A 23,310-nucleotide genomic window follows, 5' to 3' on the forward strand; every position below is an offset into this window, starting at 1 on the left:
TCTGGATAGCAAGATTATGGGTTTTACTTGCTTTCTATAAAGATACTTCTGTAATTTAAAGTTATTTTAAATATGAGGCTCCATCTCTCTGTGCGAGAACCTGGGTGTAAGAGGAGCTGAAGCCCAGGGTAGAGCAGAGCCGCACTAAGTCAGGGTTTGGAGAAGGCACTCCTCTGCCCCTCCAACCGTATTGGACTTGGTCACCAGACCTGCACTGTGTCTGCTGGGCTAAGCCCTCACCCAGTGATACAGATGCCAATCCTTGCTATCTTCATTGTCAGCATTTGAGTTACAATCAATCTGTGTCATGCAGGTCCGCTTTTTTGCATCTCAAGTCTGGGGAGCCACAATATAAGCAGAATAAAGATTTTTTCCCCCCAGTGGTTAACCACACTCACCATTGGGAGGCAGGTGCCAGGTGCCTGTGGGCCCCATGCCACACCGCCTGAGCACAGGCCCTGGAGCGGCCCCTCCAGCATGGCTAATGCCTCATTATTTTATGTCCAAGGGAAAGATCCCTGCCACCCTAGGTGACCCCACACTCACAGGTAAAAGGTGCAAGATAGATTGTTCATTCATTCATTTATTCCTTTCTTTACTCATTGGTCCATTCATTCATTCCATGCTTCTGTGAGAGGTGAAGGGAATGTGTATTAGAGCAGAAAACCCAGGCCGTACCTGGGTAGAAGGAGGCTAAGGAGAACATGAAGCAAACCAGTCTGGGAGCAGGGTAAGACTGCCAATGCCTTCTGTGTCCCCAGGCCAGTCACGTCTGGCCAGCCTAGCCTGCTCCCAGTCAGCAGGCACTGGCCACAGCCTACTACTGGCCAGCTAAATAAACTGGGGTCTGCAAAGAGCACCTGCCTTTTCATATCCCATTACTCCTGAGTGCTGGGCAGGCCAAGGCTTTTAAAAAAGTGAAAGAGGGTGTTTTACATAAAGTATTTAACCAACACTGCATGTTGCTAATTTTGAAGTATTTTAAGGATATCCTTTAAAGGAATGCAAAAGAGCATAAAAGTTAAGAATGCAATTTGATACCAGACAGACCTGGGTTCAATTCATGGCTCAGCAAGTTACTATTTAACTTTAGGTAAGTTAATTTACCTATTTGAACCTCAGTCTCATCTCTAAAACAAGAAACCACCAGGTTCACTGTGTGGATTAAATAAGATAATGCAGATAGAGCACGTGAATAAGATCTAATTAGAAATGGTAACAATTATTTAGTGCCTGGCACTAAATTACAGAAGGCATTTAACTGGCATTTAACAATTGCTGAATGAGTGAGTAGTGATTCCAAGGGAAAAAGGAAGACAAAGTTACAAAATATTTTTACTGATTCATGAGAGGACACATGCAAGCATGCTAGGCTCTGGGTCAGGCACCTGGGGGACCATGGGCAGGACACTGTAGCTTCTCTAAGACTCTGGTTCCACATCTGTAGAATCTGGGATAATTCCACTTATCCTGAAGGACGATTGCAAGGATGGAAGCCAGGCCCACAGAGCTCTCAGACCAGTGTCAGGCGCCTCACTAGTTCAGTGAGTTGCTGAGTGTGGGCTTTGGGGCTGAACTGCTGGGTCTTAATCTCACCTCCGCCACTTCCTAGCTGTGTGACCAAAAACAGGTTAGCCTTTCTATGTTTCAGTTTCTTCATCTCTAGGACAAGGATAAGACAAGACCTACCTCAGAGGGTGGTTCTTAGGACTAAATGAGTTAATATACAATATAAAAGTTAATATAAAAGTGCCTGACATTACAGTAACCACTGATAAGTATTAGCTCTATTATTTAGCTAGCATTTATTAACTATTTAATAATTAAAAGTTAATCTTAAATGTTAAAAAACTTGGACCACTGGCCTCAAATGCTGCTGCTTCTGCTGGTTTTGATCTAGGCATTGGAATCAAACACCCAGATTCTCCAGTGCCAGGCAGCTAAGAGGCTTAGAAACGCCTGTTCAGTCAGAGCTAAGAGGAAGTTATAGTTTCAAGTTCCTGGAGCCTTCTTCCTGGGCAGGCCACCAGAAAAAGTCATGTATTTTTCAGCTGCTTATGAAGCTCATTAGGAAGGCCTTTTCCCCTACTGGACTTAAAAGCAATGGCCAGCTCAAATTTTGCATTATTTAGATTCTACAGTATTGGTTCTCAAAGGAAGGTGATTTAGGCTCCTAGGGGACATCTGGTAATGTCTGGAGACATTTTTGATTGTCATAACTGAGCGGATACTGCTGGCATTTAGCTGGTAGAGGCTAGAGATGCGGTTAAACATCTTACAGTGCTCAGGATGGCTCCTCCCTGCAACAAAAAGAATCATCTAGCCTAAATATCAACAGTGCCAAGGCTGAGAAATCCTGCCCTATAGGAAAGTTACTTATAATAAAGTAAGTGGTGGAAAAACAACACACAATGGCACCCATGCTGCAGTGGCAGCCAGGTACAAATGACATGTGCATGGAAGCAAGACTTGCCTAGGAAATATGAACACAAAAATGATTTGAGACGACAGGGTATCTGGACTAGGAGCAAAATTAAATTCACCACCCCCCCCCCCCACCCCCGTGAGAGCTACTACTATGTTTAGGGACCAGAGAAAGAGCGAGGGCTAGTACTCAGTGGAGGCAAGAATGGCCCAAGGCTCCATCTCTCAGTTCTTCTGATAATTCATGTACCTGTGACTGCCAGTATTCTAATAGTGCTCCAACCGCTGCTATACAACAAATATTCTGCTCAGACCTCAGACAAATGAATAACACGAGGGAGGGAAAAGTCGTAGTCTTTTCCACAAATTCAAGTGCAGAGTTTAACAACTTGAAAAGGCTTATTCCAGAATCTCTCTCCTGCATATCTCTAAGCTCTTCTTCATCTTTAATCACTCAGCAAGTAGCTACCAGGGAATCAAGTGGTCCGTCAACTTGGACAAGGTCTCTGCTATCAAGGAGATTTCAGATAGAAGGGGAGACCTTAATTCTATAACAAGAGCCAGGACTATAAAAATACAAACCAAGATAGTACTCTGATGGACAGGAAAGCTGACCCAGACTGGGGAGTACCACTCAATGTCACTTCAGCAACACATGAGTGAGATGGGAAGGATTCATAGGGGTTACTTGTACTGAGCCAAGAGAGGTATGAAAAAACTTCCAAGTCATACAGAGGAAATATCATTTGCAAAAGTCGTGTGGGAGGAGAGGCCTGGTGAGGCTTAGGAACTAAATGGAATCTGGTGGCAGGGCAAACCGTGAGGGACCTCAAGGCCTTTTGGAATGTTGGTCTTTATTCTAATAATAGAAAACTTATGTTTTCTATTCAAAAGACATGTTGAAACCCTTAACATATAGAGTTCCTACTCTGGCATGCCCAAAGGTTAGTTAGCTGAGAATCTGCTCCCAACAAAACTTCTGTAACCTCAGGTAAATCAAAACCTATCACAGAAAAAGCCAAGCCAGTAGCAAAGCCTCCAAACTAAATGGAAGCTGAAAAAAGTGAGGAGGAGCAGTTTCCTCTCCAAAGCAAAATCAGCGAGTTCTAAGCCTAATAGACCATGACGGTCTATGTCCTCGGGGGCAGGGAAGGCTGAGAGAAATAGCTGACGTCGGAGCCCTTGTCAAGAGCACCTCAGGAGGACCCTTTAAGCAGCCCATCTTCTACTTGAGGGGCCCAGTTCAGGTTGGATCAGACTGCAACCTACTGTCCCAATTGTCCCAGGTTCTATGCTTTCATCTGCACAGGCCCTGAGGATTCATCCCTTTGGTAGATCTTTCTGGAAGCCCTACCAACTACCATCCACTGTGCTAGGTCTGGGAACCGTATCGTCTCCATCTAAGATCCCTTCCTTGTGGCCACTGGATCTGTCTCTCTTTTCTCACAGCAGAGTTTATGTGACCAGACCCACTTGCTGGGTCAGAAAACACAAGTTTCTCCATTCTGACAAGTGGGGTTAAAGTCCTAAAGATGCTGGCCCGGGCCCTTAGAGGACCATGCTAGTCACTGCCTTTACAGCAACTGTTACTCTGGCTTTTATTGAGTGACATGGGAAGCTATAAGGGGTCTGGGCAGAAAACAACCGGAGCAGGAGAAGGAAGACCAGTTATGTGGCTATGACCATAGTTGAGAGGAGCCTGGTTCTGTCCCCAGCTGCCTCAGGCTTCTGGGGACTCAGGATAGGTCAGGAATGACCCTCAGCCACTGACTTCCCTGACTTTCCCCTTTCCTGTCTTCACCACCTCCATCCACACACAAGCAAAAATTCAGAAAATTCGTGCATGCTGAGGAAGGCACACTACCTGCACATGCCCGTATAGGCACATTACCCTGTTTGTTTTTCACCACAGTGCTGCAATCCCAATTTCACAGGCAGGGAAACAGAAGCCCAGGGAACTGGAGAAACCCTACCTAGATTCCTAAGCCAATGTGGTGTTTGGTGGCAGCGTCCTTGCTGGGACATTCTGTCATCTGATACCTGGCAAAGAAAGAAGGTACTGAGCTGGCCTTTATGTGGGAAAGGCTTCCCAGGGCAACGAAAATGCCTGATCAGAGTTTCTGATGGAAAAAAATATATATAAAAGGCTCATACAAGCCAAGCTGTAATTCCATACTCTCAAGACCTCAAGCCAATTAGCCAGAAATGCCAAACCGTTTAAATTCCTTCCTCTTCTGTCCTCATACTGACTGATGAGAGCAGTGTTGGACACCAAGAAGCGTGTGCAGGAGAAAAATACCATTCTGTTACTGCCTTTCCCCACCCCCACCTCTGACTGTGGACTAAGCAGAGGTGGCTCCTGCCTTCTGGCTGGTTGACCAGTGACCCAGCAGGGCACTCTTGGAACAGGCACTCTGCTTTTGCTCTTTCAAATTACAAAGAACCATAATAAGGTCACTTTTAGTCCTTGATCTACGTGCTTAGAAACCCAGATGAAGGCCAACTGGGCGTCTGAATCCCATGCGGGCATCCCGAGGACTCTGTTGAAGTAGAATTTATTTTAAATCCATATGATGCCAGATCACAGTCCTAACCCAGGAGAATATGCGTAAAACCTCAATATCTGGACTCAAAAGAGTTAAAAAGTAAGGGAAGAGTCTCAAAGGGAAAGGGGAACTGACACCTAACGTGCATTCACGACCACCTTGTGAAATGGTGACGTTTCTATTCATCCAACACATATTTACTAAGCATATACCACGTGTCAGCACTGGTCTAGATGCCATGAAAGCAGAGATGGAGAGAAAAAATTGCCTTCGTGAAGCTTACAAGAAGAGGCTGACACACTGAATGATCAGAGAGGTTAAGTGACCTGCCAGGTCCTGGTGTTAATAAGAGGGTTTGAATTCTGCTTGATCATACTCCACTTTGCCTCTTTACTAGGAAGCTGGTGCCCTGCTGTAACTACCCGGTTTCTGTGTTTGCAGGGCGGGGAGAAACCGGAGGGAGCAGGCTGAAAAGGAGGCGCTTTCCTCCTCTGGGCTTGGAGAATTGCTGTGGAAGCTGTGCTGGGTCAAAGCAGCAAGGCATCATGAGGAGATGCATTTAGTTTGGAATCAAATTCACTAAACTTTTCTGAATTTCAGTTTGAATATCTCTAAAAAGAGGGGGAAAGGAGATTAGCCTAGCAGGGAATGGTAAATAGTTTCATCTTACCTAACAATTCAAACCTATTCATAGTGGCTGGAGCCACACTTGGGCTGAGCTGATTAGGGATGTCTGCCTCCTTGAGCTTGGAAAGGTGATCAACAGGGATGATCACCTGTGGGCTTTTCTGCTTCTAACTGAGGCATCTGAGTGGGAGTCATTTCAACTTTGGTGACAAAATTTTAAAAACCTCTTTTTTTGATGACTTTCTAATCAATTTACAGAGCATTCCTTAAAAAGACAGACCACCTATTTTCTGATATGAGACTGGAGATATTGTTATGTTTAATTTTTAACTTTAAATAGTTCTGTTACTATGGTGTTTTCACAAGAACCTAGAAATAGTTTTGTTCCTTGGAATGCTTCATTGAACTGGAATTCAACCGTCACCACTGTGGCAGTGTTTCCAAAGCTCTCCCGACCTCAAAGCCGGTTCCAGTTCCGGTTGGCAGTGTAGCTCTGCCACTCCCCCCATCAGGGAGTAACTCTATTTCCCTCCCCTTGGATCCAAGCTAGACAGACCGCCCTGTGGCTGCTTTGACCAATATGACAGTGATGGAAGTGATGTTCTGAGACTTCTGAGCCTGGGCAGTCAAAAAACCTGGCAGACAATTACACTGTGGTTCCGTAAGGTTTGGGGAAATCAGGGTGACGGTATGCAGAGTCATATTATTTCTGCAGTGCTGTTGTAAGTCTGAAATTGTTTCAAGATTAGAAGTTAAATAAAAAGTTTTTCATTTTTTTAAAGAAAGGCCTGACAGCTTTCACTTTTGCATTCTTACATGGAAAGATCCCAACTACCTGAGGCTACTGCACTGTGAGGGTGCCCGAGCTAGGGAAGGGGAAAGAGATGTCGGATTTGTGATTTCTTTTTCTTGTTAAAATGAACCAGAAGTACAAGATTTCACCAAAACGAAGCAGCTGACAGAACGTGGTTAAACTTACACATTCAAGAGAAGTAAGACAGTCAAACAAAGCCAATAGTAAGAGTAGAGAAACCCAAGTCTGGTTGTGACACACGTAAGGATAATAGCATCTCAGCATGGGTATCTTCTGACCCCTCCCAGCAGTCACAGTGCCATCATGCTACCTTCCCTCTCTCCCTTCTGAAGCATCTGCTAAATCAAATGGCTTCTCCCTCTGTATTGCAGGTGTAAGCCAACCCAACAGTACCCCTTTGGACATGCTATAAATATAAAGCTAAGAGAAAAGTTTATATGAAGGTAGGAAGTATATATACTCAACCCAGTACACTGTTTATCATCTATGTTCTAGCCCCATGGGGAATAGAGAGGAAGCTTTACCACCAAGCCCTGCCCACATTACAGAATTTCTAACTCTAAGGTTTGGGGTGGTTTGTTATGCAGCAATAGATAACTAAAACATGCCAAACTTCCGCCTGTGGCAAAAAGACTTAAATTCTGGTTTAGCAGGATCTGGCTCTCCAGATGGGTCTTTTGGACCTAATCGTTGGGCTGAGGTCAGTTTCACATTCTTCTTGATTAAGTGCTTTTGTTTCCTGAATTCCTTTTTATATAGCATCCCTGCCTGCTTTACCTTCCTGGGTATCAAAGATTGTAAGATTTATCTTCCTGGATATCAAAGAATGTTAGAGGTCTCTCCCCCCCCCGCCCTTTATTTATAGCAGAGTTTTTGCTACTTTCATGGTCTCTGTTCCTTCAGAATTCCTTCTTTTTGTTCTGGTTACTTTCTGTCATTCTGGAGACTACTCAGATCTCTGGTGATCCTCTGTGGTTGCTTAATATTTAAGGCTGAGGTTCTGTCAGTTACAGCTTAAAGAGCCTTTACTAAAGCAAATGGTGAAAGCCTAAGACTGCAAGAGCAAGTCTGACTGAACTCAGACAATAAGGAGGTAAATCAGACCGAACATGAAAACTAACGGAATTTAGAGAGAGGAGGTGATTTCAAAGAAGTCTGAATAGGGTGCAACTGAAGTGCATGGGAGAGGTAAATTCTCCCAGAGGTGTGGGACATGTAAGACAAAGCTTCATGAAAGAGGAGCTATTCCGTTTGCTCTCCAGGAATGTGTAGGGTAGGGCAGAACGGGAATGAGGAGTGGGGAGTGAAGGGAGCATCATGGCAAGTTAGAGGCTTTGCCTATGTATAGACTCCTTAGATGACACCCTGGACTTCATCCAAGTTACTGAATGAGACATCTGGTGGTCTTGGAAGGGATGGAAATATTTTGTGCCTGGGGAAAATGTCAATTGTTGAGAGCAAAAATTGGAGTGTTGTGGACTGTCTGCCAAGATGGTCACAACAACTCCTCTCACCCTGTATTCGCATGCCATTCCTCAGCGAGATGGAGTTTATTTTACAGAAATGTTTGTAATAGCTATTATTTATTATTCGTAATAGCCAAAAAGTAGAAACTCAAATGTCTATCAACTAATGGATGAATAAAGTGTGGTATATCCATATTACTGAATACCATTTAGCAATATGAAGGAATGTAGTGACACTGACTACAACAGGGGTGAACCTTGGAAACACTGCACTAAGAGAAGGAAGCCAGTCATAAAAGACCACATATTATATGATTCCATTCATGAGAAAAGTCCAGATTAGGCAGCTCCATAAAGACAGAAAGTGGATAATGGTGTGGGAGGGTTAAGAAAATGGGGAGTGACCGATAAAGGGTTCCAGGTTTCTTTTTGTGGTGATAAAAATGTTCGGGAATTAGACAGTGGTGGCACCACTCTGTGAATAAGCCACTAAAAGCCACTGAATTATATACCTTAAGTGGGTGAATTGTATGGTATGTGAATTATATCTCAATAAAACTGTTACTAAAAACAAAGGAGCGGGGAGGTGACATCTATTTCCCATCCTGTTGAACCTGGCCAGCCTGTGACCTGCAGTGAACAACAGAATACTGGGTAAGTAGTGCTGTGCCAGTTCCGGGCCTAGCTATTAAAAGCCTGGCAGCTTCTACTTTCACCCTCTTGGCTGCCATGTAAAGAAGCTCAGGCTAGAAGAGAGTATGTGTAGAGAGATGCCTCCTGGACGCAAACCAAGACCCTAGTCATGTGAGTGAGGCCACCTTGGATATTCCAGCCCCAGCCAAGTTGACAGCTGAATTAAGTCACACAAGTGACCCCAGGAGAGAGCATATGAAGCCAACTCACAGAATCATGAGAAATAAATAGTTGTTTTAAGCCACTGAGTTTTGGGGCGATATCCTTTATAATAGCTAACTGAAACACAACTTCTCTGAGCCTCAGACTCCACCTCCATAAAATGGGACTATGCTACAGGGCTGTTGTGAAGATTACCAGGCACCATGCTTAAGATACTAGTTTAATAATTATTATTATTATTATTATAATTTAAAATCACTCCAGGAGATATACTGCTCTCTGGAAAGCTCATTCCCACAAGTACTTGTTGCCTCCCATTACACAGTTTCTAAAAAGCTGGTTTCCTAAGGAAAAACAAAGGTCTTTCTTAACTACAATTTCTGAAAAATTAACTTTGAACCATATACAGACTGCCAAAGGCTCTGCTTAGATTAGCCACCTACTTATCCATTCAACACACCTTTATTAATTCCTTACTACTAATTACCACACACCAATTAAGAATAGCTAAGATGACCCTTCCTTCAAAAAAGAAGCGATTCCCACCGAGGTAAATGTTAACAGAAATGACTACACACTTGCAGTAGCAGGTAAATCTAAATTCATCCAGTTGCAGGAAAAAAAGCTAAAATTTCCGCAGAGCTCAGTGATACATGCAGGCCTCTAGAATGAGGCCGATTGAGAGCCCCAGAAGAAATACAGAGAGCAAGGAATGAAATGTGTCCCTAAACGGTCCAGTGAGAGGATCAAAGGGTCCCATTCCCAGAACCTGGACTTTAGGTGAGAGATGAACTTGACCATCTGGCATCACCTGTCATGTCTGGGTGCAGAATGGGTCTGGCCAGTTAACGATTCACAAGGTGATGACAGAGAAAGAAATCTCATAAGAAAAAACATTAAATAGCTTCAATTGCATTTATGAAATTGTGATAAATAAAGCCTTTTAATCTTAAGAATTGGAATATTATTTTTTCCTCAAAAGGCTGATGTAATACTTAAATTATACTAAAGGTAAAGAAAGAAGATCAAATCTGTATTTTCTGTGTGAGGGGACAAAGTCCACCAAGCCCAGGAAGCACTTATTCTAGATAAGCTCTATAAAGTTCCAATCCGTTGAATGCTAGTTAGATACTATAAACACTATAGGCCCGGAAGTGGCCCACACACAATGGACCATGAGGGCTATGGGTGAAAGATATAACACCAGGCAGGCACTGGGCTGAGTCTATTGGATAACCAAAATGCTGGGCTGACATATTTCTTTTCATTAACATATAACATTTGGTAAAGTGCAAAAATAGTAAGTGTACAGCTTGAAGAACATTTATGCCCAGATTAAGGTAAAGAATACTCCTATTACCCCCACAAGGTCCCCTGTGCCCTTCCCAATCACTAACCAACCCCACCCTTGCCCCCAACTCCACAACTAGGAGTAACTGCTATTCTGTTCTCCATAATCATCAATTAGTTTGGCTTAGTCTTGAATTTCACATAAATGAAATCATATATTATGTGGTCTTTTCAATCTGGTTACCTTGTTTAGAAGCAGAAAAATCCAGAAACTAAGATTTTCAGGACACCCCCCTTTGATGTCATAGACCTGGACGCCAACTACTCTGAAAACACTGGTTATCCTTCCTGCACTCTTCCAAGCATGGGTTATAAACACTTCCAGCAAAACAGAATCGTTGATGGTGAAAGTTTTCCTTCGAGATAAACTAAACCTTGTAAAGGTATTCAAATCTATCCAATCTTAACACAGCCTCTCATTTTACACTATGAAAGTATAATCTTTCCCATATTGAGTGCAAAATTCCTCTTAAACATATTTTTCTTCCATGGCATCCACTCTTTCTAAAGATCCTCAAATCCTGGAACAAAATGAGCCATCAATTCTGTTACTAGTTTTGATGATAAGGGGCCAAAGGAAAATCTCTGAGGCAGCCTGAGGCCCTAAATTCAGATGAATGTGGATCAGAAAAGACAGGAGCAGGACAAGAGTACAGCAGTAAGTTATAGGTACAGATTCTTAAGCCAAACTAACAGAATTCAATTCTGGGATCTGCCACTTCCAGCTGGTGACCATGGGTGAACTATTACTCCAGTCTGTTCCTCAAATTACTTCACTGTAAAATGGGAATAACCTCATAGGATTGTTGCAAGGATTAAATGTTAATATATATAAAGCTCTTAGGAGACCACTCGGCACATAATGAGCACGAGGTAAGAATTCGCTATTTTAAAAAGCTGAAAGTGCTGTAAGAGAGCAACCATTCTGTAACCCAAAGGGTTATAAAACAGTCATAGCAGTCAGGAAAGTCTAGTGCAGTGCTTCTCAAGATGTTTCCTTCCTAATCCTTCCCAGACTGATACTTTTTGTAAAATGCAAGATCTCATGCTTGAAGGTCACGGCAATGTCAAATTGCTCTAAAAGTTTTTAAATGTTTACTCTCACTTTCCGTACTTATCTCCTCACAGCCCGATAGCCATTCATGGACTGGCACTAGTCTGCAGAGTAAACTTTGAGTAGCACTGTTCTAGCACACAAGGAGGACTCATAAGCCTGCTGAAAACCCAGCTGGCAGGTTAAACAGAATCACAAAAACATATTAGTAAAGAAAACCAACCGCAATAGCAGGGGCAAGAGGATGACTTGAGGGTCAACAAGCTGAGATACAATAATCCCAAAGAGCTAAACCTGGAAAACAAATCTGGCTGCCAGAGCAAGAACCCGACTGGAACTTCCCCCACCAGTGCTCTAGGAGGTCCTCTCAGAAAACATGTCGGCCAGGAAGTCATCGGCCCCAGAGGGGACAAGAGACATAAAGGAGGCAGGCAGAACTGAGTCAGGCTTCCTGAGAAAGAAGTTCTACTCAGGAGTTAGAAGCAGTCACCAAGCTTTGGGAACATCAACCACAGCACACAAAAAAGTTTCTTCTCTGCCCAAGAAAACATGTAAACATTTCCTTTGGTGGCATGGGGCTGTGCACACGCACACCCACATACCTACATACACACACCCTGCTCACAGTACCTGTGGTTTTAGGAGGCTCCGGAGGTCCACCTTGCCAGCCATACTGTGGGTATCCTTGGTAGGGGTACCCTTGAGGAGGTGGGTAGGGTCCTCCCATAGGTCCTGGAGGGTAGGCCTCAGGCCCCATTGGTGGTTGTGGATAAGGTGGGTATGGGGCTGTCGGACCGGGGCCCGGATACGGTGGAGGGTTCCCTTGGTTCATTGAGGACCTGAAGAGTGTACCTATGAGACAAATGATGAAAATTATTTGCATTTAATCAGTGAAAATCATTAGGAAAATAACCTGCAAACCATGAGATCATTTACAAAATGCCTTAAAGGTATCTCATTCCTCTTACAAATCTTCAGCTCTGCCCATTTTGTTTCCCACTCACCATCACAATTGGCAAATATATGTTTATCTGCCTTTGTCTGCCTTCCCCTCTAGGCTGTGACAGCAGGGATCAAGTCAGTTCTGGATCATCACCATTACCCTAGAGTTTAGCATAGCGCCTGGCACAAAGCAGGCTCCTCAATAATGTGTTGAATGAAGAACAGGATATTTTGGTTTTCAATCCTCCGAAATGTCCACAGATATGACTGGATAGCTCCACGAAAGCAGAAAGTCTAAAAGAACTAATTAGGGGTCAGATCAGCAGACATTGATCCAATACTAGCAACCCTCCAATAATTGGTGTTGAGCTGCACTGAGGTCTTCTAACAAGCAGCACTGACAGCAGCGACCCACCAGAGTGTAATGGCCACCACTGCCCAGGGCACTGGGATGATCTGTTTGCTCCCCAAGACCCACAGCTCTGTGCGGTTGAGCTGTGTGCTCAGTTATCACTGGAGAGAGGGCAGAGCTGTCTACAGAGGATGCTGAGCATCTCCTCTGACCATCTGGGCTCCCAAGACCCTGGAAGGCTTACCAGGAACCCCCATTTGTGTTTATAGGTGCCTGCTCTTGATGGTTTGCTTCTGTGAGGGAGGCCATTGCTTCCCAGCCCCCAAGCCTGTTAACCATACTCTTGACTGAGTTTGAAGTCTCGAGGGTGAGCATCTCCTTTCCATGGTCTCTATAACTCACAGTGCCTGACACAATGACTTCCAGATTAAAAGCATTACTGGGGAATGCAAAGTATGTATACTGGATGAACGACATGAAATGTCGCCTTGCTGCCTTGTACTGTTACCCATCTCTTGTATTGATATTTAACTTTTTACCTATTTGAGTCTATTCTATCCCGACCTAAATAGTAAGTTAATAGAGAGAAGAATCTCATATCTAAAATTTGCAATTTTGAGTATTACTAGATACTTGGTAATTTAGTAAATAGTTACTATTTACTAAATTTCACTTCTTTTTCATAACATGCAATCAAACAATTAATAAGTGATCTTATATGAAGAGCAGAATAGCCATTAAGTAAGCGTCCCTAGAAAATCTGGATTAAAAAAATAGTGGACTTCACTGGCTGCCCACACAAAAAATGTATCTCCCCTGTAATAGCAGTCAGATTTTCAGTTAGGTATCCATCCATTCTTCCTGCAGTTCATATTCTTCAGGAGAAGCTCATCCCTTTCCAGCTCTAGAGAGAGCCCAATCTAACCTAAACCAATCCAGGTCACCCTTCCCTCCTTCATCAAGATTCATGGAATCCAGAACTAAGCCAATCACAAATGGTATCTTTGGCCACTGGGATTGATTCTGAAGTGCTGGGATCACATTCCCAACCTGCTTCTCTCTTCAACACAGGCACACACAAAGTCTAGCAAGGTCATAGCCTACAAAATTGCTGATGGCCAATGTGCAGCCCTGAGGGAGCCAGTCTTAAGGTGAAGTAGGCATTTCAGAAAGGTAGCATCGAAAGAAGAAAGGGGGTCAGGTGACTTTATAACAGCTCATAAATCAGAGTGAAACCCAGCTTAATCTAAACTACCAGTCCTAGGAACCAATAGTGAAGTAAGCGAATGAACTCTTCTGAGTGACATTCAACCAAGCATATATTATGCAGTGCTGACTATGCCTGGCACTGTGCTTAGTGGGGTGTAGAGATGAATATGGTTCAAACTCTTCTCTTGGATAACTGGTTAAAAAGACAAACATAAAGACAGTTATTTTTAGAAAAGGTAGGGAGGGGCTTAAATAAACTCAGTAGAAGGAGTTAGGGGATTGTCACTTGAGGGAGGTGATTATAAATTGAACCTTTTTAATATGGAATCCAAATGGCTTGAGGGCCCCTATTTTGACCACAGTTACATTCTGGCCCACAATTACATTCTGGAAAATAAGAGACTCTCTTGTTTTCCCAGGGGCCAGACAAGGATCCAGAAAAGAATGAGAATTCTTTCCCTTCTCTGCTCTATGGTCTGTGCCAACATGGCATCACACTCTGACCTGGGAATGGCCTTTCTCCTTACCCTAATGCAAAGGCTCATGGTGACTAACATTACAACCACCACACAAATCTGGGCATATGTAACTGCTGACCACTTGCATTTCCTCTCTCCTCCTGAGAAGACTGTGGAAACCTAGTGAGCCCTGGTGAACTCAGAAGTCAGTTTCATTAACCCTCCCTTCATGGCCATTCCATAATTTTTAGTCACAAAAGTAGACCACAGCTACTGTTTCCTTTAATTCGGTGTATGTATTGAGGGAGGGCGTCCTCCAGACTGAGCTAATTCCACCAAAACTGTAGTTTGACTTGAGTGTCCAACGAGACCCTGCAGTAATGATTATTCTCCCTCTAGCAAACTCTGGACCTATATTTCTCTGAAGACCCTGTTCTTCTAAACACAATAAGCAGTGAGAAGGAGAAAAGAACAAAGTGTATAGAACTATTATAACTTCATACCTCAGTGTTTCATGAGTTTTCTTGATCCATCTGTTGGCATCTGTTCCTCATTATCCTGTGTGGTTCTCTCCCTGGGACCCTCAAAACTCTCTCAAATATATGTGTCCTCCCCACTTCTCCCTCAATCACATGATTCCCCCTTGTTTTTGGTGTGTGACTTTCTCCCTCTGCCTGAGGAATCACTTAATGTCTAGGGAGAAAACCCCCATGTGCTATTCACAGAGGCATTTATAGAGCCTAAGCCACACAGGTGCTCCAGGTGCCATGTGCCCCCCGCCCCCAACATTGTCCCTGTGTTCCCAATTACAGTTATCTTAGAGAAATAAAAATCTGGATCTATTTTCAGTTTCCTCTAAACAAGAAAAAATCCCAGTAAGATAACAGCAGTAGCCACAGAAACACCATCTGCGCTAAGATCAAAGATCCAAGAGCTGGCCTCTGAGAAGCAGGGCTTCTCCCAGTGGGAATCTGTTATTCCCAAGCTTGTATAGAAGCAAAGCAAAATATAAACGAACAAACAAACAAATAAATAAATAAAGCTTACCTAGCAATGACGCAGTCTAGTATTCTAGTATGAACCACTTAACTAAAACACAAATGAGTTTTAAATTTATGGTATGATACAGAACTTTGTGACATGAATGTTTTCTCTTACAAATTTGGTCAGTGAAATGTAAGTCCTACTTTAGTGGAGAGTCTTACTCTGAGGATCAAATGTAAACAGTGGAAATTGTAGCACTAAAGACAAATCAGAGCTCCAAAAGACAGCTCAAACTGAGCAGCAGCCAAGATCCATTAACAGATTGCAATTGAATGAACACTGCTATCCCACGAGCCCATTCAAGACATGCTCAAAGGATTAGCAGATATTCAACCACACAATGAGAAAAGCAGAAACTATTCTTTGAGAAGGTGGTCCATGGAGATAAGATCACTATTAAAAAAAAAAAAAAAACACACACCTCAAAGTAGAGATGCAGGAAAGAACATTTTCAAAGTTGTCATTATTTTTTAAATTACAAGATGCTTGGTAGCCTGGCATTGAAAGTGCAGGCAGCACAGTGGAGAATTTTCCCCTGGAAAAAACTAAACAGCCCCAATGGAAAAAAAGTTGTTGAACTAATACTTGAGAAGGTTCCAAGAAATGATTCACCCAGTCACTCCACAGTAAACCCCACACACATAGAACTTCTAATCGACTTTTTATTACCTCATACATAAATGAATGGACAAAGATGAGCAGACATTTGAGGAGAGCCTGCAACATAAAAAACAGGAAAAAGAAAAAAACACAACCTAAACATTCCAAGAGAAAGAATAAATTATAGTATATCTACATAGTTCTTTTGTAGTCAGTCTGTTTTTGAAACATTATATAATATTAAGTGTAAGCAAAATTTTAAAGTTACATATTTGGTATGATTCCAATTTTCTTTAAATACTGATAAACAGATCAATGTAACAAAACAGAGTCCAACAGACCCATACATTACTCACACCTAATTTAACAGAAAGGTATTACTGCAATTCAGAAAGTAAAAAATTAGTCTTTTCAATAAATAGTGCTGGATATTGAAGAATAGAGTGAAGAAATAAAATGGAGTCACTATAGTCAAGCTGCTAAATTATTAAAATCAAGTAGGTTGAGGCCTGAGGAAATGATTCTATTGTTTTAACTAGCCTGGGAACTTAAACTCATTAACTTTCTAGACCTACATCAATGGCTGGATGTATACAGAACCTCCAGACAACCATCTGATACCTGCCTGGAGGACTAAGAATGTCTGCAAGGTCCAGATCACCTGACATCCTTTATTCCAGCAGCCTGACTTCCATTATCCAGATTAACAGTTATCTAGATGCTAGAAGATTACCATCTTGGACCAATCCAGATGTTAAGAAGGAAAGACTGATCTCAATAATGTAGTTTTTACTATAAGAACTCAGCTTTTCTTTCTTCTTCAGAACAGTCTGGGTATTTTGTGTTTCCAGTTTTGTAAACCCTGACCTTTGAATAAATCTTGAGTATTTCTAACACGGTCTCCAGACTCTTTTTAAGTTCATTTGACAATATTCTTGTGGGGGTGGGGGAATGAATCTTGATCCTCACTCATCCTTAGAAACAAAAATAATTCGCACTATATCACGGACCTATATTTAAAAGCTAAAACAATCAAGCTTTTAGTAGTATATAACAAACTCATGACTTTGGCAGTGTTTACTTTATGACTCAGAAACTCTACTTTTAGATATATACTGAGGTAAAGTGGGTGCCGAAGTCCACCAAAGACATATATAATGATGTCCAAATCAGCTTTATTTATAGTAGCCTCAAACTATAAACTACACAAATGTTCATCAACAGAACAGGTTATGGTATAGTTATACAACAGAAAACTGCCCAGCAATAAAAAAAAGAACGATTACTACTACATGCAACAATGTAGATGAATCCTACAATGATGAGCAAAAGCAGCCAGACTCAACAGACTTCACATTGTAAGATTCCATTAATATGAGGTTTGAGAACAGTCAATGAGTTTATGTATATTGACTGGAAGAGGCACAAGGGGAGCCTTCTGGGATAATGGAAATGTTCTACATCTTGAGCTGAGTTATATATACATGGATACTATAAACTCATTGAGCTGTACATTAAGATTTTCACACTTTAAGTTGTACAGTAACAGCAGACTGACACAATTGGGCTAGAAGGAAAAAAATATTTATTAGTAGTTTTCCCTGGATGCTGGAATTATGGGCAATTGTTACTTATACTCTTTTGTATTTCTGAAAATTTGAGTAAGAGAACCTATAGAGTCAGAAAAAAATTAATTTATTAGTGCTTTTCATGCCATCCACTTTTTTTTTTTTAAATGGCTAGAATGTCTTTTATCCACTTCCACTACCCCGATTTCCCTCCCTATTTCTAATCTTCTCCTTGGTGATAAACTATTTTACATCTGCTCTTCACTGCATTTTACGGTAATTATTGTGATTCTTTTTTCACATGACAATTCAGCTCTCTAAGTTCTTAAAATGTTTTCTTCCTGCTTCAAACTGAGAGGTCACTTGGTTAAGTACCAAACGTGGGATAAAAAACAAAATTTTCTCGGTTACGTGAAGACTTCCCCCACCTTGTAAATGATCTTATAGTCAAAGCCACAAGTCATGTTTTTCCTTCCATCCTCACATATCCTTCTTGAGAATTTATAAATTGTCTTTAAATTTTGAAAACAGAGTAGATTTTACTCTAAAGACCTCTGTGTGTTTTTTAAATTCCCTTATTATCCAGCTTTTTAATAGGATCTTTGTAAGTAGGTTACTTTATTTTCAAGGCCTCTCAATTTTTCTTGATTCTCAGACCCATAATTTTAGGTATGATTTGTTGGGCTAAGAAAAGCTTTAGAATTACTGGTTTGTGCTGCTCTATTATCTCAGGTTTACAGTTTTTGTTAAATTTTAACATTGACTTGTTAGTTTATTCCATTCACACGGTCATTTGTTTATCCCATAACTATTTCCAGAAATACCCATCATGACCCAGCACTAGTGGTTTCCAGGCACTACTGAGACAGACAATGGTTAAGCAAGAGGAAATTTCTTCTCGGGCTTGTGAGAAAGACAGAAAAAGAGAGATGAAAACAGTTGGTACTATGAGCTCAAAGTAGAAACTACAGGTCAGGGAAGTCAGAGAAAGCTTCTGAGAGGAAGTGATGAACAATTGCGAGTTAAACATAAACAGAAATTCAGGCTACTCGACCTTCATATTCTGGGCAGAGGTAACAAACAATCTGTAAGAAAGAGCTGAATGCATTTGAAGAATTGAATGGGTTCATTAAGCAGACAGCATGGGACAAGGAAGGCAAAGGGTGAGCTCACAGCCTTGGTAAGAGTAGGGTCATTTCAGGATCACTGCAGCTTCCTTTTCTATAGTTACTCTTTATAGTCTTTGAAAAAATTCACATAACTTTATTTATGTTTATTTATCAATACTATTGGCAAAATATTATTTATTCATCAATATCAAGTACCCACCACATAATAGGCCAAATACTGGGGATATGAGAGAAAGAACTCTAGCTGGCTTGCTCCTCTCTTTCAGTATTGCTAATAATAAAAATAAAATTATCTTTTCCATTTGTCTGTTATTACATCAGAAATAACAGAAAATGCTGGAAATTCTCCAATTTCAGGGGTATAGTGAGGGGTATGGTGAGAATAATTTGGCTATACAGACTAAATTTACTTTGGATGGTCCAGAGGGTGGCCACCTCAAAGAGTTATTCAAGTTGACTGAAACTGAGGTACAAGCAGACCATATGATTCTGCCAATAGAGGAAGTTGTGCCACACATACATGTGAGGAAGCAGAGACAAGCAACAGCTTCAAATCCGAACCCCAAAGCCTGTAGCATTCCAGAACTGCAGGCATTCGTCAAGGAAGAACTTGCCCATGACATGGACAGCTTTCCATGGGAGTCCCGTGCAACAGCAGGATTTATTTTTTATTTATTTATTTTCAGGTGAGGCAACCCTTGGTTGACCTCATAGATTACAAGGACCTTGTCAGTTTACAATCCTTTTTTTTTTTTTCTTTTATGCCTACAGCACCTGGTCTTCCTATGGGTTTCCCATCCAAGTATTAATCAGGGCAACCCTGCTTAGCTTCCAAGATCAGCTGGGAGCCAGCTTGTTCAGGGTAGCATGGCCATAGACAGGACTGACTTTTTAAATATGGTAGTGATGCTACCCAACAACAGAACGACACCAGGAAGCCTCGTTGTTATTGTAGCATGGACAGATCTTTGTTTTTATGATTTGCTCACCACTTCTAACACGTTTGCTGTGTTATTATTTCCTAGGTCGCTTTTCTTTTGGGAACAGACTGGAAGGAGACAACCCGTAGTGCCCAAATACTGATCCGAGTGTCAACCAGATTATTAACCAAATATTAGCCATCTTCTATTTCATTCATAATCTTTTGTTTGCTAGAGAGTTCTATCAGGCCTGGAGCTGTCCCTATAAAACCAACAAATGACTAAATATTAGAGCATGTCGTTTGTATCAACATTTTGCCTTGTGGCTTTAGAATATCCTCTCTGTAGAGTATACGACACGCAGCTCAGAAATGGGATTCTTCCTGAATGAGGGCATCAAAATGCATATGGAACATGAAAATATAGTAGTGGATCATCTACCTCTGGAGGCCCGGTACTAAAGTAATGAGGAGGCTCAGGGATGTCTTATTTTCCTCACAAAGAATATTTGATATAAAAAATACACATTGCTTTTATAATCGAGTTTCACATAAAACTAAAAAGTCTACAAACTATTTAGTAACATGGTTTGCTAATGACCTTCAGCCGCTATGCCCAACATTAAAAGAGCACAAAAATGTAAGCATTCTCTATTTGTCCCGATACATTAGATTACAAGTAGTAAAGTCTGAAAAGTCATACATTAATTATGCACAGTAGTTCAACATTACCTGAAAATATGGCTCTAGCCAATCGCTCTTGCCTCCCTCCAATATTAAACTCGATAATGTACATTTTAGCTTTTTTCTGGTCATAAAGACTTTGAGGGAATCCAGAAAAGTTCTCTTCAACAAGTCATCTGCTAAAATCTTTTTGCATGAAGCCTTTGTATATAGGACCTCTGGCTGGATCCAGGGCCTGCTGCTCTAGAAAATATAAGATCTATAATATTTATTAAACAACAGCCCTCAGAAAAATTTTTGTTACTTGAAAATATCTATCAATGACTACAATAGCCTACCCTTAGTTGCTGGGCACTGGGATCACATTCCTCCCTCATGCTTTGAGGAAATATCCTTTTTTCTTAGAAATTCCTTTTTTTTTCTTACAAATTCTTAAAGATACATTTGTAAGTGAAACCTCAAATAAATAAATAAAAACACTCTATTCTTTGAAATAGCAATTCCATTTTTAGAAATTTATCCTACAGATATATACTACCACTTGAATAAAGAAAAAGTTACACCACATACATGTTTACTGCAGCATTTCTTTATAATAGCTATATAACATATATATTATACATATAAAATATACATACATACATATTTATATAATAACATCCCAAAGGCCCATAAATATGGGAATGATTAAATAAACCATGGAATTTCCAAACCATGGAACTATTACTAGACCCTTAAGAAGAATGAGGTAGAATTACATGTGCTGATATGGAAAAGTGCCAACACAGTGAAAAAAGCAAATTGCAATAGAGTGCATACTACTATCCCATTTGGATTTAAAAGTTCTATTTCCAGACCTGTATAGGTTACATTTAAATTAATGAATGTAATTATTCATTAAACTGTACCTTTGTTATATATTTTTTTTCTATACATATTTAACAATGAAAGTTAAAAGCCCTGCTTATCATTTTTGGGTAAAGTCTGCTACATGGCATTTAGGAGAAAAAGTCCATCTCTTAACTCATTATGCAGGAAAGCTATACTTCTAGATGGTTCCAACAACCACCTAACTACTACTGAGAGCAGTCTGTTCCAGTTGCCACCTGGAAAAAGCCAGCTGCAGGGCTGGATCCATGGTTGCAAACAGTCCCGTGGGTCCCAGGCTAGCCCCACCAAGGACCCCTTCTCCAGCCTTCATTAGTCATGACCGTCTCTGCAGAAACCAGAGGATGGCCTGGGTGCAGGATTCTCTCCTGCTTCTGCCTTCAGCTTCTAGAAGGACTTTGCCAAGAGTGGACCTCAGCCCTGTCTGACAGCTCCTGATAAACAACAAACTGCAGCCCCCTCCCTACACTGCTGGGGCCCCCAGTTGAGGGAGAGGCACCCCCAGGGGGGGGAGGCATCTCCAGCCTCATCCAACAATTCAACTCAGGAACTCTGGTCAGTACCCCACCAACACTGCTATCTGAAAGCCAGCGAGGAAGTGAAAGTTGACTCCTCCTCAGAAAAAAAGGCTAGGGACCTCTGAATTTAGTCACTAGGACATACAGGACAGCATTGTAACTCTGGAACTTCAAATAGCCATCCCTCAAAGTGACAATGGAAAGAAAATGAGGCCCAGCAAGAGGGAGGACTGAAAGAGAAAGCAGCAGAGAACAGAAGGGAAAGGAAAAGGAAAGAAAGCTGATAACACAGAAAGCGAGTTGGGGAAATGTAAGGATAAGATAGAGCATGGAGAGAGAGAAAAGGGACAATTCTGCCCCCTGCCAAGTTGAGACGACACACTAGAAAGGGGACTGGTCTGTCCCTCCCAACAAGCCTGACTAGGCCACTTCCCAGGCCAAGTCCCCCCACCAGCACAGCTCCTCAAAGGCTGGCTCTGCCTGATACCCCCAACACAAGCATCAGATTAGGCTTTGTGGGAAAGTTAAAATCTTGATGGCTTAGAAAGAGGCCCCTACAGCTTAATGTGCCGGCAATTTAACTAAGCACTCCTGGCTCCTGCCAGATACCAAACCAGCCCGGCTTTGCTCCACCATTAAAGGGCGCCCTCCTGACCTTGGGAGGGAGCAGTAGCTCAGTCAGCACTGCGGGGCGGCTCTTAATGGACAAGACTGATTTTCACTATACACCAGAAGTACCACTCACGCCTACCATGTGTGGCACCCTAAGAGACCATCTCCAAACCCAGCTTGCTCTACTCAACTTTCTTCTCTTCATGTTCATGGGATTTTAAAAGAAATAGGCATTAATGGACAATAAAAGTTAGGAAAAAAACAATGCTAGATAACTTTAGATTTGTCATTAGTAATATCCACAAAGAGCCGCTATATGTAGAAGACAAGGGGCTCAAAGTAGCATGGGGTATTGATGAGCTAAAAAAAAAAAAATAAAAATGCATCCACCCTGAACTAAAACCTGAGTTCTCCAAGAGCACACTTGCACAGAAAGAACAATACACTATAACATCAATGATCTAGAATTTAATATAGCATACAGTCTCACCACCACTTGGGCCTCTTTTTGGCAAATTCACATCAAAATACCACTGGTTACACACTGACTGCACTTTTTTCTTTTTGGTTCCTAGATTCTTCACTCTGTCATCTTCCTGGTATTGCAGAGCCACACGAACTTTCAGAAGATGGAATTTAAGGGGCCATCTCCGAAGGCCTGCCTATCCCAAATCATCCACTACCACCTACTACTACTCGAAAAAATTCTCTATTAGAAGGCAGGGTTTCCCAAGTAGGCATGGACAAACTACCTTATTTTTTTTCTTTTTTTAAATTAGTTTCAAGTATATAGTACATTGGTTAGACATTTATATAGCTTATAAAATGATCCCCCTAATTGTTCCTTCTCTCCTCTGGTTTTCCACCTAGCCGAAATATTAATGCTAACTACATTTCCTATGCCGAGCTCCCCATCCCTGGGACCATCTATCAACTACTAATTTGTACTTATTTAACCCTTCACCCCATTCTCCCAGCCCCACAACCCCTCCTCCCCTCTGTCACCAAATTGTCCTCTATATTTGTGAGTCTGTTTTTTGATTAGTCCTTTTTGTACCACATATAACTGAAATCGTATGGTATTTATCTTTGTGACTTATTTCACTCAGCATAATAACCTCTGGGTCCATCAATGTCATTGCAAATGGTAGGATTTCATTTTTTTAATGGCTGAGTAATATTCCATTGTATATATGAACCACAACTTCTTTATCGAATCATCTGTTAATGGGCATTTAGGTTGCTTCTAT

The 23,310-nt window shown here is 41.5% G+C and overlaps 1 protein-coding gene across 1 annotated transcript in view; it reads right to left on the reverse strand.

The window, feature by feature from the left end:
* Positions 1-23,310, reverse strand: part of CYSTM1 (cysteine rich transmembrane module containing 1) — a 53,824-nt gene that overhangs the window by 24,764 nt on the left and 5,750 nt on the right. Inside the window, exon 2 of the mRNA XM_016166338.2 lies at positions 11,767-11,988. Within this exon, the coding sequence (XP_016021824.1) occupies positions 11,767-11,968 (202 nt within the window). The 5' untranslated portion in view covers positions 11,969-11,988. The remainder of the gene's footprint in view (positions 1-11,766; positions 11,989-23,310) is intronic.

This window comes from Rousettus aegyptiacus, unplaced genomic scaffold, assembly GCF_014176215.1.
Source record: "Rousettus aegyptiacus isolate mRouAeg1 unplaced genomic scaffold, mRouAeg1.p scaffold_m13_p_7, whole genome shotgun sequence".
Taxonomy (NCBI): Eukaryota; Metazoa; Chordata; class Mammalia; order Chiroptera; family Pteropodidae; genus Rousettus; species Rousettus aegyptiacus.